Source organism: Setaria italica, chromosome III (genome assembly GCF_000263155.2).
Source record: "Setaria italica strain Yugu1 chromosome III, Setaria_italica_v2.0, whole genome shotgun sequence".
Lineage (NCBI taxonomy): Eukaryota > Viridiplantae > Streptophyta > Magnoliopsida > Poales > Poaceae > Setaria > Setaria italica.
In genome coordinates, this window is record NC_028452.1 from 7,171,458 (window position 1) to 7,188,615 (window position 17,158).

The window sequence follows — 17,158 nt, forward strand, 5'->3', positions numbered from 1 at the left end:
GTTGAGTGCATGAAAACACTACAAATCAGTTCTACATGTCCACACTTTCGTAAAGTTATTCCCTCGCAAAGATTTCAAATGTGCTAAAACCTAAAAAATAAAGCAAGGAAAACAACCGAATGCAGTCAATAACTTGTTTCTTTCTTTCAGGTATCGCATATTGTATCTAAATATATAAGATAAATCAGCACAACTACAAGCTACCAGCACTTGTGAAACCAACAATCATTCATTCAATTGTTGTTTTCAAAGAGAGAGTGCATGAACAATCAAACAAATTGAAATGATTAAATAAGCTTTTGTTCTTATGATACTAGTATGGATGACCAGGCAAAGTAATTATGGGTGGCACCACACATATATGCAATGAGATGAGGTTAACAGTTAGTGCCAACTGCATCCATGTGCCGACTATTATAATGATCATCATCAAACAGGTGCATAATATCATTCTTTACAGTAATAATATTGCTGCATTTTTCCCTTCTTAACAATCCATTTTTACGGTAAGCATAGTATAAATCGTAACAAGCAATTTATCCTTGGCAACCAATAGAATGGGATGCTTACCTAGACATATAATGTCCCATGAAGAGATGAACAAGGAGTGTATCTTGGATCCGACAGTCTTGAAGCCACCAAGATCTACAAGAACTAGGAATTAAGGAAAGAGGATTATAGATCCTAGGCAATAGGAGAATAGAAGGGGGAGAACTCTCCCGAGCAGGAAGATGAGGTGGCAGACTGGCGGCCAAGGTGGAGGCGTCGGTGCAGATAGAGATGTTCGAGGGGTGTGCCGCGGATGCCGGAGAGGGGGCGCGCTGGACGGGAACGTGGAGGGGTGGCGCTTGAACGTGGAGCGAAGAGGTACACCTGGACGGGAAGGGGGAGCGGCGGCGCTTGGATGGGGAGTGGAGAGGAGGCGCCTGGACGGAGAGGCGGTGGCGCGGTGCGGCGGCAGCGGCGCGATGCTTGCGTCACTTCGCGAAGGCGGACGGAAAAGCCACGTCCGGACCCTCGAGGTGGGAAAGAGGTACCGTAGGGAAAACGTGTGGGTTGGGTCGTCCGCCTCCATGGCGTGGGCCTCCAAACAGCGGGAAAATTTGGTCCGTGTCTAGATTCCACGGACGTACTCTTGGGAAATTGCAGGATCCCGACGGGGATTTGGTCTCCCAAATTACTAAACGTGCTACCCCTGCCCCCCGCCCAAAACCCAAAGCCTTCTCAGCTCTCGCGAAGCAGAGCTCCCCCGATCAACATACACCCGAGGAGGCGACGCGCGGGCGAGGTCGCGCGAGAGCGATTCGAGGCGGTTCGGCGGCGGCGAACGAGATGACGGACGTCCACCACTTCAACAACATCTCCCTCGGCGGCCGCGGCGGCTTCGTGAGTCCCCGATCGCGCCTCTCTGCCACTCCCATCTCATCCCGAGTTCGCTTCGCCTCGCTTTTCGGCGAGTCCGAGGGGTTGTTTCTCTAGGGTTACGGCTTGGTGCGTTCGGTTTCGCGGCGGCGATCTCACGATCGGGCTGCGCGGCCGGATATTATTTTGTTGCCGTTATTCGCATTCGTGCGGCGCATGATTTCCCTGGGCATCACGCCACGCGTTATGGGTTTCCTCGAGGGGCACGAGTACTGTTGCAAGGACGAATATTTGCGACCTGCGGGATTGTTTGATGAATGTAATTTGTCTATAGGGAAAACAATTGAATCCTTTTGTCTTTTGTTTGTTTCGTGCAATGCATTGGACGCTGGATTGAGCACCAAGTGGAACAATCTGGAACTGTGTTTTCGATCATCGGATAACTGCAATAGTTGCAACTATTAGATACCAAGCTCCTTGTTATTTTTGCTAATGCTTGACTGTATTGCTGTAATTGCGCACTGGGAACAGAAAAGGTACTTCGAACACGGGAATTTTGGAGATTATACAAGAACATAATCTTGATGGGAAAAGTTCCCAATGTAGGCTTTTTTGAACAATGAAATGAGTTCTTGTTGTTCCTGTGAAATTACTATGGAACCATGACGCCTAACAATGAAACTTGTATCCACGACTTGTTTCGCGTGAGGAATTAAATTAAAACCTTGCCTTTAAGGATTGGTAAGGAATAATTGGGGGAAAACTTGCACCTCAATTAAATTTTTCCCCTTGTCCATGTACTTATCAATTCCTAGCTTGTGATTATTGGGCTACCACTGCACCGTTGGCCTCCATTATTGACCAATTTTAACCTGATTTTTTGCACTTGTTTAAGGATTATTCCTATTATCATGGCCTGTTGCATTGATTACCATACTAAGTATGATGTTGAACTTGATTGGCCGACCAATTCCATTTTTTATGCATGAAAGAAATGAACCAAAAAAAAAATGTACATTCCATGGTTTTTTACAATTATTTATGTCCCTTTGTGGTTCTGAATTTATTTTTTGGTGCTGTTATGGCTTGTGCTCTTGTAGAACCCTGGACAGTTTAAACTTTATTCAGGAGGACTTGCATGGAAGAAGCAAGGTGGAGGAAAGATTATTGAGGTTGATAAAGCTGATATCACTTCTGTAGTATGGATGAGGATCCCTAAATCTTATCAACTCAATGTTGGGATGAAGGGGGGGCTCTTTCACAGGTTCTTTGGCTTCCGTCAACAGGTGATATACTGATATTCCCTTGGTCCCTCCATTATTTTGTCAGAAGCAAATTAGGTATTTATATTGTCTATGTCTAATGAATAAATGCTGAAAAAAGACCTTATAAATGTGCCAGTGTCTATGTTTTTATATGATAATTGGAACCTTTGGTCATATTGTAACTCGAAAAGTATCTAATTTCATTTTAGGATGTTAGCAACCTGAGTAACTTCATACAAAGAAGCACGGGAATCTCACCAGAAGAGAAGCAGCTTTCCATCAGTGGGCATAACTGGGGTGGAGTTGAAATCGATGGTCAGCCAAGTTTTCTATTGTATTCAAGTGTTTTCTGTACTCCATTGCCTTTTTATAACCTCTGATTTGATTCCTTTCCCTGTTCTTTCCGTTTCAGGAACTAGGCTTTGCTTTAATGTTGGTGAGAAGGAAGCATTTGAAGTCTCTCTAGCAGATGTATCGCAGGCTCAGATGCAAGGGAAAACAGATGTTGTTCTCGAGTTCCATGTTGATGATACCACTGCATCTAACGAGGTATGTTTTCCTTAATCCATTTTTGTCTTTTGTTTGCGTCACTTTTTCTGGGTGTATTGCAAGAAGTAAATTAATATATGTTTTGCAAGTTTTCATGAAGCTCATAGTTTTTGTACCTTTTTTTTTAATCTTTTGTAGTGTTTCTTGTTCGTTCCAAGACTGTGTAACAAAATACTGTGCTTCCATGTTGCTCTTTCAATCTTATTTAGTTCGAATAACATGCTCCATGATATTAGATAAGTTTTCAAGTCTGACTGAGCTGAACAGCGAAAGCATTGATGAATACTGTTTAGAAGTTGTTTATGCATTAAAGATAGTTGCAACTCTGATGGTCTTTGTTTGATGATGATTATAACTGACATGGCTAAGCTCAACTCCTCCCCTTGTTTTGACTGCAGAAAGATTCGCTGGCGGACTTAAGTTTTCATGTACCAACTTCAAATGCTCAATTTATTGGGGATGAGCGTCATACTTCAGCTCAGGTGAAGTTGCTTGATATGTGCAATATGACAAAAACACATGTGCCCGGTGCAAATCTGGAACATTCTCTGCTTTTCAGATGTTGTGCCAGGAGATTAGATTTTGCATGGGGAGCCCCTCAGAAGCGGCTATAGTTACATTTGACGGCATTGCAATCCTCACACCAAGGTGGGAAAATCATACACGCACAGAGCATATGTTTGGTTAAAACTAATGATACTTAATGTGTATTTATTTTGTTTTGCTGACGTAACTAAGTGCTCCTTTTCAATTCAGAGGTCGATACAGTGTTGAGCTTCATCGGTCATTCTTGCGACTCCAAGGACAAGCTAATGATTTCAAAATCCATTATAGCAGTATTCTTCGCCTCTTTATTTTGCCAAAGGTTACATTTCTTCTGTCTTTGTTTTATTTGTCTATTGTGATATCTTTTTGTGCAGTCCATTCTCCCTTTTTTGTTCCATTGCTAACTCCAAACTAATCAAATCATTTTATCCATTGCTTTTGTCACCTATGCAGTCACAAAATCCTCATACTTTTGTGGTCATCACACTTGATCCACCAATTCGGAAAGGACAAACATTATATCCCCACATTGTTATTCAGGTGTTGTATCACCATCCAGTTTTCACAGTAAATTGGATAAAGTGTTCCTTGAACAGAAAAAAATTCCTTATTGTGCGAACAGTTTGTGACAGAGGTAGTGGTTGAAAGGGAATTGGCATTGAGTGAGCAAGTTTTGGCTGAAAAGTACAAGGATAGGCTTCAGGGCTCTTACAGGGTGATACATTTACTCACTTTGAATTAGTTATCTACGCTTGCATCAGTTGAGTTTTACAGTCTTCATAAGATGGTTCCGAGCTCATTTTGGTTTTATTCATTAGCTGACTTGTGATTTAGTGTGCTGTATTTTTGCATATGTAAGCTTCCATAGATGTACAGTTCTTCCCCTTGCAAGTATAGGGTGCTGGTTAACTGCTTGTGGAGAAGTTTTGACTCAAAAGGCGTTATTGACCCATATGTTTTTTTATCTGTCACTGCATTCCGGGGTCTTTCTTTCGAGCTTACACATTCAAGGGTCTTACCACGCGGATCATCTCTTGTACTCTCATCTTCAATTGTTGGTTATAACCTTTGTGGTTAATGAATAACTTCTCCTGGGTTATCGATTTAACCTAAACTAATTAGCTCACAGAAACTATTGACATATTTGTAGGATCAAATACATGTGGTATTCTCCAACGTCCTTTGTGGCCTATCTGGTGCTAAAGTGACAAGGCCAAGTACATTCCGCAGTTGCCAACATGGATATGCAGTCAAATCAGCACTTAAAGCTGAAGATGGTTTGCTCTATCCACTTGAAAAGGCCTTCTTCTTTCTGCCAAAGCCCCCTACACTCATTCTTTATAAGGAGGTTTGTGTAAATAAAAAAGAAAAAATGATGTTGATCGTTGTTCAAACATTTGCTTTTGATCTGATTAAAGTGTTATTTGCTGCAGATCGAGTATGTGTTGTTTCAGCATCATGGTGCTGGTGCTAATATATCATCTCAATATTTTGACCTCTTGGTCAAGCTGAAAAACGATCAAGAACAACTGTTCAGTAACATCCAAAGGATTGAATATCAAAACTTGTTCAACTTCATTAGGTATTTACCTTTTTTATTGATTTAATAATTATCATTATACCCTTTATACTTTATGGAACTGACAAGGGCTTCTTGATCCTTTTATATTTTTCAAGTGGCAAGCGTTTGAAAATTCGGATTCTTGGAGATGGTCGAAGGAGAAGTGGTGGTGTTACAACTGCTCTAGAGAGCACTGATGATGATTCTGTCGATCCATATCTGGAGCAAATAAAAAATCAAGCTTGTAATGAGGAAAGTGACGAAGAGGTATTAATTTCTGCTTAATGGATATTATAGATTACCTTAAGTCATTTGCATGTATATTTTTGTGTAATCTCTCTTCAACACTAGGATGAAGATTTTGTGGCAGATAAAGATGATAGTGGTTCTCCTAGTGATGATTCTGAAGAGGAAGGCTCTGATGCTAGTATGAGTGGAGGTGAAAATGAGGTGATTAGATTTCCTCTTACGGTATCCCTTCTTCCTGTTCGAACCAGAGTCTCTATAGTAATGAGACACACTAACAGACTTCTTGATCCAGAATTCTTCCAAGATGGAAGCTAGTAGATCAAAGCTGCATGTGAAAAGAAAGCTGAATAATGGGTCTGATGAAGGTTCTCAGAATAAAAAAACAAAGAGAAAGAAAGAGCAGAAGAGTGGGTCCGATGAAGGTTCTCAGAAGAAAAAGGCAAAGAGGAAGAAAGATCCCAATGCCCCTAAAAGAGCCATAGTTCCATTCATGTACTTCTCGAAGGCTGAGCGAGCTGTAAGTTACTTTTAAACCTGAATTTCAGAAAGCCATACTGTCGACAGAACTAATTAAAGTTAGGAGAATTGCTTCTACCTGATTTTATACTTCTCAGCAAATATTGAAATTTTTGCTTCCTCTGGCTATACTTCTGCTATTTTTTCTACTCTGCATGTATGCAAACATGCTTGGTTGCAAGAAAAGACATGAGGCATTTGGCCTATAAATTAAATCAAGCAGACAAAATAGGTACATATTACAAAGTTAATTGACGCTTTTCCATTGCAGAATATAAAGAACAGCAACCCTGAACTGACTACCACAGATATTGCAAAGAAGCTTGGGGAGAGATGGCAAAAGATGACAGGTAACAACAGTTCAGATCTCTGTGCTGCATACCCGGTCACTGTGATATTGCCATGCACATTATTATGTACTTCATGATGGTTGTCAAAAATCATGTTTGTTTACAGAAAGTAGAGAACAGTTGTTCTAATAATTTCTGCTGGTCCCAATTTTGCAGCCGATGAGAGACAACCATACGTAGAGCAATCCCGAGTCGACAAGCAACGTTACGAGGAAGAGTATGCCGCCTACCGCGGAACAGCCGCTCAGCAAGGCCCCGGCGATGGATCGGAGTGAAGGTTGCAGATTTTGACAGTTGACAGAAGGAACTGGATTGTTGAGCGCTCAGTGTAAATAGGGCGTGAAATTACCTTATTACCTTCTAATTGTTACATGCAATCTTTCTTAGCCAGCTTTACTAGTAATATGTGTTGCCTGGAGTATCTTGTGAAGTCCTCTATCGGCCGTAAAGAGTGTAGATCAATCAGGAACGATAAGTAGAAGCTGCCATAAGTAGAACAATATAAAAGTAATTTCTCATATCCTTATCTTTAGTCATTAGTAATCTAATGGTCCAAGCACAAAAGGACTGCATTGCACATGTTGACTAGTTGAAACTCCACTTTGAGAAAATCCATTTAGCAAAAACTTAACCAAGATAACATCCAATCCTTCCTAATTTTGATTACGACTCGTGATCATGGTTCATGGATCCTCCAAGTTTGCTCGATCCTTGCACGGTTACACCTATGTGTCGGCCACCGCCACCAACTTCCACAAGACTACTATGACCCCAAGCATGCACAGCCTTATGATAGTAGGACTGAAAACAATAGAAACATTGATAAAATTAAGATTCATTAAATTCTTCGGTACGGCTAGCGCCCGGACGTCCGATCCGAGCGCTGGCCGTCGGATGGTGGGTCCCATATTAATTATTACCCAACCACCTGTGCGCGCACATTGTCCTACCACTGTGAGCCCCTATACTGCTGCTTCATCACGAGAGAGGAGGGACCCAACGTCACGCGGCTCAATGGGCAGAGAGATGATTGGTTGGAGATTTGGAGAAGATGAAAATAGTTCATACACCATAAAAAATTGCATCCGCAATATTATAAAATAATCTGTGCAATATCAAGAATATAATAAAAAAACTCAGTCACTGCCGGAAAACTTATTGCAACAACGAAAAAAAGCACATGCGACATCCATAAAAAATGCTACTGCAACCTTGAACATAGCATCACCGTCACCATCGATCCAGTTGAGTTCAAGTTGAGTTGTACAGGAAAATAGAACCGGATCCAATTCTGAAACATTCGGATAAATCTATCGCAGCAATTCATTTTGCTCTTCCAGCATCCAGTAAAAAGCTCCTGCAACATCAAGAAAATATTACCGCAACAAATCGATTTACTCGTTGAAACATGTATGGATGCAAGTATGGATGGCATCACCATCTCCATCGATCCAGTTGAAAACATCATAACAAGGCTACTGCAACATCAAGAAAATATTACCGCAACAAATCGATTTACTCGTTGAAACATGTATGGATGCAAGTATGGATGCCATCACTATCTCCATCGATCCAGTTGAAACATCAGAACAAGGCTACTGCAACATCAAATTTATTGAGCTGCAACATGAAAGCGTTGCCTTCAAGAAGTCAACCAGCGAGGAAGAAAGATACCCCCATGGCAACACCAATTCCCACCTTAACATCTCAAATCAACTATTGCAACATGCAAAATTAAATATTGAAACATCACAAATCCTAAAGAGAGGGGCAAGCAAAAATCAGAATGGAAATCCTAGAGAAGTGAATAAAATCCGCAACAAGAGAAACGAACAATTGAAACAAATGAAATAAATACACGAAACATCTGGACTTTACCGTTGTCACCTCCATATACCTCGATGTGATCTACTCTAATCAGACTGACTAGCTGCGCGCTTGAGAAGAGGAGGGCGTGGATTGATGCGAAGAGCGACGGCTCGACGAAGAGAGCAATGCGGTGCGGCCTGGAGCTCCACTTGCCGCCCGCCTCCTCGTCCTGCAGCAGCGTCACCCGCGCCTCCTCGTCCTGCAGCAGCATCACCCGCGCCTCCTCGGCCTGTGCCATAATCCTCATCCTCAAGCCCGCGCTGCCAATCCCCAAGCCCAGTGCACCGCCCGAACCAAACGCCGCCGCTACCTCGCTTCCGCAGCTCAGGCCCGTGCCGTGGCCGCCCTTATCCTCCCTCCTCCCGCGTCGTTCGCTCTCCCCGGCCCCAGCCCCGCCTGCCGCCACCTTGACTTGGAACCCACGCGCTGCGGCAGCGGCGCGCGGAAGCAGTGTCATGGGGACGCACGCGCCTGACGGCAGCACCGGGACGTGCGTGGTAGGGAAAGAAGGAGGACGGCACGACGACGGCGTGGACGTGGTGGTGGACTGGGGGCAGTGGCCGTGTGGGAGAGGCACGGGAAAAAAATGAGAGGGAGAGGATAACCATTGTGCTGTGCGGAGGGAAAAGGTGGAGCTGTCAGATAATATCTTCAGTCCGTGCAAGTTATACGTGGACAGAAAGATGCTAGCGTCTTCACCTTAGCATTACCGTAAATTCTTCAAACTCTGCAATAAGGACTTCTGCCGTCCCACCGTATGAATCAAAGGCCGTTGATGTACCTGCTTTGGGCATCAGTCTCAGTCTCGACCACAGTATTCCCATGCCACACTCAATGGCTGTCCTGCTAACACCTCCAAGACATGCCATCACTTCTGCTTGCACAGTTTTCAGAACATATTCAAGACGTCGTTTCCCCGCTCACCACATCACCATTACTGATCACAAAATCCCGTCCACCCAAGCAAGATAAATGGAAACAGCCATCACAATTTGTTTTTGAGAATACCGATCTAATGGTGGTTTTTGCCAATGCGATTTCTGTCGCATTCAACTTTTCTCCTCCGTTGCTATCGTATGCCAGATCAGCTGATTCTCAACACTATTTAAATACCCTCTCCTTACTCTGCTACTCTCTTTCCACCACATCCAAAGACATGTCACTATTTTCAGCTACTTTTCTTCATCAAGCTAGCGTGGTCTTGATATATTTTCCATACTTAAGCCATGCTAGACATGTTTCACGTATAAAATACTTTATTAGCTTGGGGAATTCTAGCACATTAATTAGGTTATTCGACACTCAAGAATTATCGATTCGGGCCATTCATATCATCTCGTCTCTGATCTTATTAGCATGTGCTTGAGTCCAAGTCCATGCGTATATTTCAACTAAAGTTATAGCTTATCCCGAACAGTTAAACTAATACATTTTTGTGATCTTATATACACTATTTGCTCCATTGATACCCAGACCACTGCCCTTTACTCTTCTCAACCAATGCTTCCTTCCACACTAAACGGCGCCTCCACTTTGAAAACTGGTGGATCAAAATCCCGGGTACCTAGATGCCGTGCAGGCCGGCTGGGTGTGCAATGAGGATTTTGCCGACCCTCTTTGCAGGATTGACGCTAAACTTAAGAACATGGCAAAGCACCTCCAAAATTGGAGCCAGCGTACTGTGGGACAAATCAAGTCGCAGCTCCTGATTGCAAGAACAATCGTCTCATGGCTTGACAAGGCACAAGAGGCACGGCAACTCACACAGGATGAAATTCACCTACGGAAAGAGCTCAAACTGAAGGTTCTCGGTTTGATTCCTCCTTCATGTTGATCTCTTGGAGCATTTGGCGGGAGAGAAACGACAGAGTCTTTGGACGATCGGCACCACAGTCCGCTACTCAGATCGCCATGACCATCACCCGGCAAGCATAGCTCTGGATCGAAACCGGTGCTACACTGATAGCAGTCCTAGGATGGCCGGCTGCAGCCGATAGAGCACGACCACCTTAGCTCTATGCTAGTACCCCTGCTCTTTCCTTAGTTGTGTTTGGTTTGCGCAATGTAGCATCCAATATGTAAAACATTCATGTGCATGCGTCCGGGAAGGTCCGCGTTGTAAGAACTTGTTCATTTCTCTTCTTAATGAAAAAATACGCAGCTCTCCTGCGTATTGGACAAATATCGGAATTGCTTGTCATTAGCCTATATTATATGGTAAGTACCCTTACAAAAAGAAAAATATGGTAAGTAATAACAGGGGAGATGCATAAAACTTTTCGTTTGCTAGCGAGAAGACTACCCCACTTGTCAGACTCCGCCCGTCCGAACGAAAACGCCTATATAAACGCGCCGCGCGCCCCCTCCCCCCACCAAAAAACTGGAGCCGTCTTCTCCTCGCGGAGAGCAGAGCTCCGCGATCAAACACATCCGACGAACTAGGCGATCGATGAGACGAGGCCACGCGAGAGCGAATCGAGACGGCACTAGCGGCGGCGGGCGACCGAGATGATGGACGGCCACCACTTCAACAACATCTCCCTCGGAGGCCGCGGCGGCGGCGTGAGCCCTCGATCCCCCTCCCTTCTCGAGTTCATTTTCGCCGTGATTAGTTGTCAGAGGCGAGCCGAGGGGTTGTTTATTAGCCAGGGTTCGGTACTACCTCTTGTTGCCTTCGATTTCGTGGCGGCGGTTTCGCGTATCGATCGGGTTTGGGATCGGGGAATTTCGTTGGTTGGCATCTCAGGTGCGGCGCTTGATCTCCCTAGAGATACGCGGTAGGGTTTTTCTCGAGGGGCACGTTAGATTTTTTTGAGGAATTCCGTCGGAACAGACTCCTGGAACAATGCGGCCTTTGCAACAATTAAAAGGTTGGGTTTCTCCATCAAATTACTACTGAATGGCACAATCAATAGGCGTTACATAGGAAATTCAGCATCAGGTCGTAACTTTAGAGAAATTCTGATTCTATTCGAGTCTATCCAAGATCGTATACTCATTTCTTGTGCTGTTGCATTCTCACCATAGCATGTTCCCTAAAGAGCAACGCTCAACCTGGGATAAGTGGGCTACCATTGCACCCTTCTCGAAGACCATAAGTTCATAACCTGTGGTTACGTAACTGGCAAATGTTTAAATATTTTTAATCCTTTTGATCTGATGAATATGTGCACTTGTTCAAGGATTAATACTCTTGTCATGCTAGCTTTATCAGCGTTTATCATACTAATATAAAACACATTTTGTTTCATTATTGCAAATTTAAATTGTGTTTGGCTTCTATTCTGTTTTGTATATTTTAGGGAAGTAGGAACCAACCATTCATTTCTTATTGCAAAAGAGGGGATTCTGTAGATCAAATCTGTGAATATCTCCATTCATCATTTTTTAATGATTGTTATCGCAATTACACTGTGCTGATGAAATTCTCCTTGATCACTTGTGCTGTAGAACCCTGGGCAGTTCAAACTTTATTCAGGAGGACTGGCGTGGAAGAAGCAAGGGGGAGGAAAGATCATCGAGGTTGATAAAGCTGATATCACATCTGTGACATGGATGAGAATTCCTAAATCTTATCAGCTTAGTGTTGGGACAAAGGAGGGCCTCTGTTACAGGTTCTTTGGCTTCCGTGAACAGGTTATATTCTCCCATTGTTTTATCCGAATGATCTAATTTCTATTTCTAACTTGAAAATGCTAAAGAATGATAGTGAATTTGGATTTCTTATCATATACCTGATATCTGTTTTGATGCCTATTTTTGTTTCAGATAATTGAAAACAATGCATATTTTGACTCCAGTTTTATCCTGTCATTTTGTAGGATGTTAGTAGCCTGACTAACTACATTCAAAAGAGCACAGGAATCACACCACAGGAGAAGCAGCTTTCCATCAGTGGGCAGAACTGGGGTGGAATTGAAATAAATGGTTAGCCAAGTTTGATGTGGCATTTTGTATACTCCATTGCCTTTTGGTAACCTCTGCTTTGGTTTGATTTCTTCTACTATTATTTCTGTTTTAGGGAATGTGCTTTGCTTTAATGTCGGTTCAAAGGAAGCATTTGAAGTCTCTCTAGCGGATGTTTCACTAAGTCAGATGCAAGGAAAAACAGATGTTGTCCTTGAGTTCCATGTAGATGATACAACTGGGGCTAATGAGGTCTGTGGTTAAGTGTGTTTCTTTTAATCCATGTTCACCTGTTTTGTTAAAATTTATTGTTTGCTTACTTCACTGTTCTCTGGGAGTAAATTAAGAAGTTGATATTTATGTTTACAAATATCATTGAAGGGTACCCAAATGTCCTACTTATTTCATTTCATTGTGTCTCTTATTTGTTTGCAAATGATTTTTCTGCCGTAGATAGTTCAATCTCATTTAATGGTTTTCATTCCCATGGTTTGTCATTATATAAACTTTTCAAGTCTTTGACTACAGTGAGTTGAAGATCCATTAACAGTAGTTGCAATTTTAATGGTCTATGTTTGATCATTGTTATCGTTACAGCTGATCAACTCTTTTCCCTTGCTATGACTGCAGAAAGATTCACTCATGGATTTAAGTTTCCATGTACCAACTTCAAATACTCAATTCATTGGAGATGAGCATCGTACGTCAGCTCAGGTGAGGTTGTTGATAAGTTCAAAATGGCCAAAACACATGCATGCATGATGCCAATTGGTGAAATATTTCCTTTGTAGATGCTATGGCAAGCTATCTCGGTTCAAATTGACGGAGGTGGCTCCTCAGAGGCGGCTGTTGCTACATTTGATGGAATTGCAATTCTTACACCAAGGTGGGAAAAATCTTACAGCAGAACATCTACTTCAATGTGTTTGTTTTACCTAAGTAGTTAATTGCCCCTTGTCCATTCAGAGGTCGATATAGTGTCGAGCTTCATCAGTCATTCTTGCGACTCCAAGGACAAGCTAATGATTTCAAAATACAGTACAGCAGTATTCTTCGTCTCTTTGTTTTACCAAAGGTTACATTTATTTCATATTTATTTTATATGTGCTATCTTTTATTGCACACATTGTGGACTGCAAACTAATATATGGCTTCATCTCTTTCCTTTTTGCCTATGCAGTCACACAACCCTCATACTTTCGTGGTTATCACACTTGATCCACCTATTCGCAAAGGACAAACATTATATCCTCACATCGTTATTCAGGTGTTGTGCTACAATTAAATTTTTACACTAAATTGGATCAAATGTTCATATTCAACCGAAAATTAATTTCCTCATTTTGTGAACAGTTCGAGACAGAGACAATTGTTGAAAGGGAACTGACATTAAGTGAGGAGGTTTTGGCTGAAAAGTACAAGGATAGACTTCAGAGCTCTTATAGGGTGATACATTTATTCACTTTTGATAAGTAATCTATTCTTGCATCCATTGAATGGATACTAGCACATGCTCATTTATTTTATTTTTACTGGTTATCTAACTTATGCGTATCACCTGTTGGCTTATTTCTTTCACATGATTGTATTTTCGTAATTACATGCATTATTTTTTAATATAATGGAATTGTGCATGCTTTCTTAGCCCTGCGTATGGTTATTTTCCTTGCAAGTAGGGTGGTGATTAACCACATTTGGTGAAGTTTTGCAATTGAGCAAAGAATTATGTAGGCCTAATGTTATTTTCATCTATCCCTGCACTCCAGACTTTTAATATGATCATCCGTTGTACTTGCGTCTTCAAATTAACTTTCTTGAATTATTGATTTATTTGTAGGGTCTAATACATGAGGTATTCTCCATGGTCCTTCGTGGCTTATCTGGTGCTAAAGTGACAAGGCCAAGTACGTTCCGCAGTTGCCAAGATGGATATGCTGTCAAGTCATCACTTAAAGCTGAAGATGGTTTGCTTTATCCACTTGAAAAGGCCTTCTTCTTTCTGCCAAAGCCCCCTACACTCATTTCTCATGATGAGGTTTGTTTTCTATGTTTAAAAATAAGATAAAAGATAGTTTTTCATTAATTTATTTTGTCCTATGGTAACCTTTTATTGGCTGCAGATTGAGTACGTTGAGTTTGAGCGTCATGGTGCTGGTGGTGCTAGTATATCATCTCATTATTTTGACCTCCTAGTAAAGCTTAAAAACGATCAAGAACATCTCTTCAGAAACATCCAAAGGAATGAATACCATAACCTGTTCAATTTCATCAGGTATTTGATATGTGTTTGTTGATTTAATCACCATTGTAGCCTCCATATTTTTTTATGAAACTTATATGGCTTCTTATTTCTTATAATTTTTCAAGCGGTAAGCACTTGAAAATTCTAAATCTTGGAGATGGTCAAGGTAGAGCTGGTGGTGTTACTGCTGTTCTTCAGAGCACCGATGATGATTCAGTTGATCCACATCTAGAGAGGATTAAAAATCAGGCTGGTAATGAGGAAAGTGATGAAGAGGTATTATATCTATTTAACTGATTCTGGATAGAGGCCCCTCGGCCATTTGTATGTTACATTTTTGTGTAATCTCTCTTCAACATTAGGATGAAGATTTTGTGGCGGAGAAGGATGATAGTGGATCTCCTACTGATGATTCTGATGAGGATGGCTCTGATGCTAGTTTGAGCGGGGAAGAAAAGGAGGTACTAAATTTACTCTTACAAAATACCGTAATAACTTTTTCAGTTTGAACTAGAACATCTAGAGTAGTATGCCACGCTAATGAACTTGTTTCAGAAATCTTCCAAGAAGGAAGCTAGTACATCAAAGCCACCTGTGAAGAAGAAGCAGAAGAGTGTGCCTGATGAAGGTTCTCAGAAAAAGAAGCCTAAGAAGAAGAAAGATCCAAATGCCCCTAAAAGAGCCATAGCTCCATTCATGTACTTCTCAAAGGCTGAGCGACCTGTAAGTTTCTTATAAGCCTGAGTGACAAAATTGAATAAAATTAGTAGGAGAAAAATCATGTTGCTTTCGTTGCAAATATTGGACCTAGCTTGCTATTTTTTCTACTCTACATGTATTTGCTAGGTTGCAAGAACAAACATGTTAGCTTTTGTCCTAGGATTTTGCAGATCAAATCGAAACATGAGGTATGTGTTGAATGTTAACTGGCACTTTCCCGTTGCAGAATATTAAGAGCAGCAACCCTGAACTAGCTACTACAGAGATCGCGAAGAAGCTTGGGGAGCGGTGGCAAAAGATGTCAGGTAATATTCCAGCTCTGTGATGCATACTTCCATTGCCGTGCACATACATATTCTTCATTATGGTGATCGTGTTTTCTTAGAGATACCACCATGGCAGAAGTGGAAATTATCCATTACGATTATTTCCTCTGGTCTCCTTTTTGCAGCTGAGGAGAGGCAGCCATACATTGAGCAGTCCCAGGTCGACAAGCAACGCTATGCAGAAGAGTCTGCTGCCTACCGTGGTGCAAGTACTCAGCAGGGCTCCGGAGGTGGGTCGGACTGAATGTGGCATCGTTTTGACAGTTAACTGCTGGGGAGGATTATTGAGCCATCAGTGTAAACTGAGCGATAAATTTTACCTAGCTTTTGAATCTTCTATCCAATCTGGTATCTTAGCTAGTGCTACCATTAATATCTGTTGCCTGGAAGTACTATAGAATCTATTCGCTATCAACTTTTAATGTGACATTCAGGTAAATACTCTGGCTGCAAAAATTGTGTTGAAACGTTTTGTGTGAAAAACATAGCAATGGTTAGTGATTAGTGAACTAGCGATACGTGTTGAAATTGTATGTGCAATAGATATGTGTGCATGAACTATGACCCTATTTGTTTGAGCTTTCTAACAGTTTTTTAGCGTAGCGTGAAAAGTCAGAAGCTCAAACAAATAGTGATCATGTACCTTCCGAAAAGTTGGAAGCTCAGAAAAGCTGAGTTTATATGAAAAGTTGAAAAGCTCAATTTTATGAGCTTTTCGTAGCTTTTTGAGCTCAGAAAGATAAACACATCTTCTAAAAGCTAGTGTTGACTTTTTCAGAAGCAAAAAGCTTGCATTAGCTTTTCAGAAAAGTTAAAAGCTGCAGCTCAATATCAAGAGTTCATGGTAATGGGTCAGGCTGCCGTAGTCCAGTCAAAATCAGGGTAGTAGCATCATCATACGTTATAGTACTAGCTACACGGTCTAAGAAAAATTCTCACATTTCAATTGTGGCATTTGTTAGGTAGCACCCCCTAAGGCTTTTTTAGCAAACGTTCACCCCTACTTGGTTTTGTTGGGCAATAAAAAAAGAGCACACACCCATCGTCAATTCCATCTATTTCAGCCGTTGATGGAGTCTTTATCAAAGTTGGAAATTTCTACAAGTACGACCCCAACACATTTTGGTTACCTTAAAAATTTGCAAACAGTAAAATATAAAAATAAATTATTTGACCCTAAAGGATCTAACTGTAAAATAAAATAGTAGCATAAATGCTTTACTTGAAAAAAAATATAAAAAATCAAATTCCCACCAATAAAAATCGTCCATATGAGCATCGATCCCCTCGTTGAAACTATTATCCCCTAATAAACATTTATGCATGTTCATCGTAAACTACACCGTAACATCTATTCTTAATAGTGCAACAAGCAAACCAACAATGGCAACAAGCTATAATTTGGATAAAATGGGTGAAAAGAAACTCATCAATCTCTTACCATTGAAGGGCCTATTGCAAAAGGTGTAATCAAGAGTCGTATGGCAACAAATCAGATCAGGAAATTTTTTTCAAGAAATCAGAAGGACTACTGCAAAGGAAATATATCAAAAAGCCTACTATAAGGTGCAAGAGCCATAATATTAAGGGGCGTTTGGTTCCTTTGCTTATTTTTAGCACATGTCACATCGAATGTTTAGATACTAATTAGGAGTATTAAACGTCTACTATTTACAAAACGCATTACATAAGTGGAG

The 17,158-nt window shown here is 41.4% G+C and overlaps 3 protein-coding genes across 5 annotated transcripts; 2 read left to right on the top strand and 1 right to left on the bottom strand.

The window, feature by feature from the left end:
- Positions 1–1,227: 1,227 nt before the first annotated feature.
- LOC101775498 (FACT complex subunit SSRP1-B) lies at positions 1,228–6,884 on the top strand. Its single transcript, XM_004960809.2, has 16 exons — positions 1,228–1,386; positions 2,463–2,648; positions 2,837–2,942; positions 3,040–3,176; positions 3,575–3,658; positions 3,736–3,824; positions 3,933–4,041; positions 4,176–4,262; positions 4,345–4,437; positions 4,873–5,070; positions 5,156–5,304; positions 5,400–5,550; positions 5,635–5,733; positions 5,825–6,049; positions 6,320–6,398; positions 6,555–6,884. The coding sequence occupies exons 1-16, from the start codon at positions 1,333–1,335 to the stop codon at positions 6,671–6,673; spliced, it is 1,965 nt and encodes a 654-aa protein (XP_004960866.1). The 5' UTR covers positions 1,228–1,332; the 3' UTR covers positions 6,674–6,884.
- Positions 6,885–7,001: 117 nt separating this feature from the next.
- LOC101775915 lies at positions 7,002–8,869 on the bottom strand. 3 transcript variants are annotated; one of them, XR_002676863.1, is made up of 2 exons: positions 7,900–8,869; positions 7,002–7,755 (listed from the first exon to the last, which is right to left on the bottom strand). XR_002676863.1 is itself a non-coding variant. In XM_004960810.4 (2 exons), exons 1-2 carry the CDS (start codon positions 8,722–8,724, stop codon positions 7,600–7,602), a joined length of 585 nt encoding a protein of 194 aa, XP_004960867.1. In that variant the 5' UTR covers positions 8,725–8,869; the 3' UTR covers positions 7,002–7,599. The 3 variants fall into 3 exon arrangements, 2 of the variants coding, with proteins under 2 accessions (XP_004960867.1, XP_022680781.1); XM_004960810.4 differs by having other exon boundaries at positions 8,296–8,869; XM_022825046.1 differs by having other exon boundaries at positions 8,277–8,869.
- Positions 8,870–10,775: 1,906 nt separating this feature from the next.
- LOC101776318 (FACT complex subunit SSRP1-B) lies at positions 10,776–15,866 on the top strand. The gene is made up of 16 exons (XM_004960811.2): positions 10,776–10,829; positions 11,718–11,903; positions 12,089–12,194; positions 12,289–12,425; positions 12,804–12,887; positions 12,965–13,059; positions 13,140–13,248; positions 13,354–13,440; positions 13,527–13,619; positions 14,011–14,208; positions 14,294–14,445; positions 14,541–14,691; positions 14,778–14,876; positions 14,971–15,138; positions 15,362–15,440; positions 15,587–15,866. Exons 1-16 carry the CDS (start codon positions 10,776–10,778, stop codon positions 15,703–15,705), a joined length of 1,917 nt encoding a protein of 638 aa, XP_004960868.1. The 3' UTR covers positions 15,706–15,866.
- Positions 15,867–17,158: the final 1,292 nt, after the last annotated feature.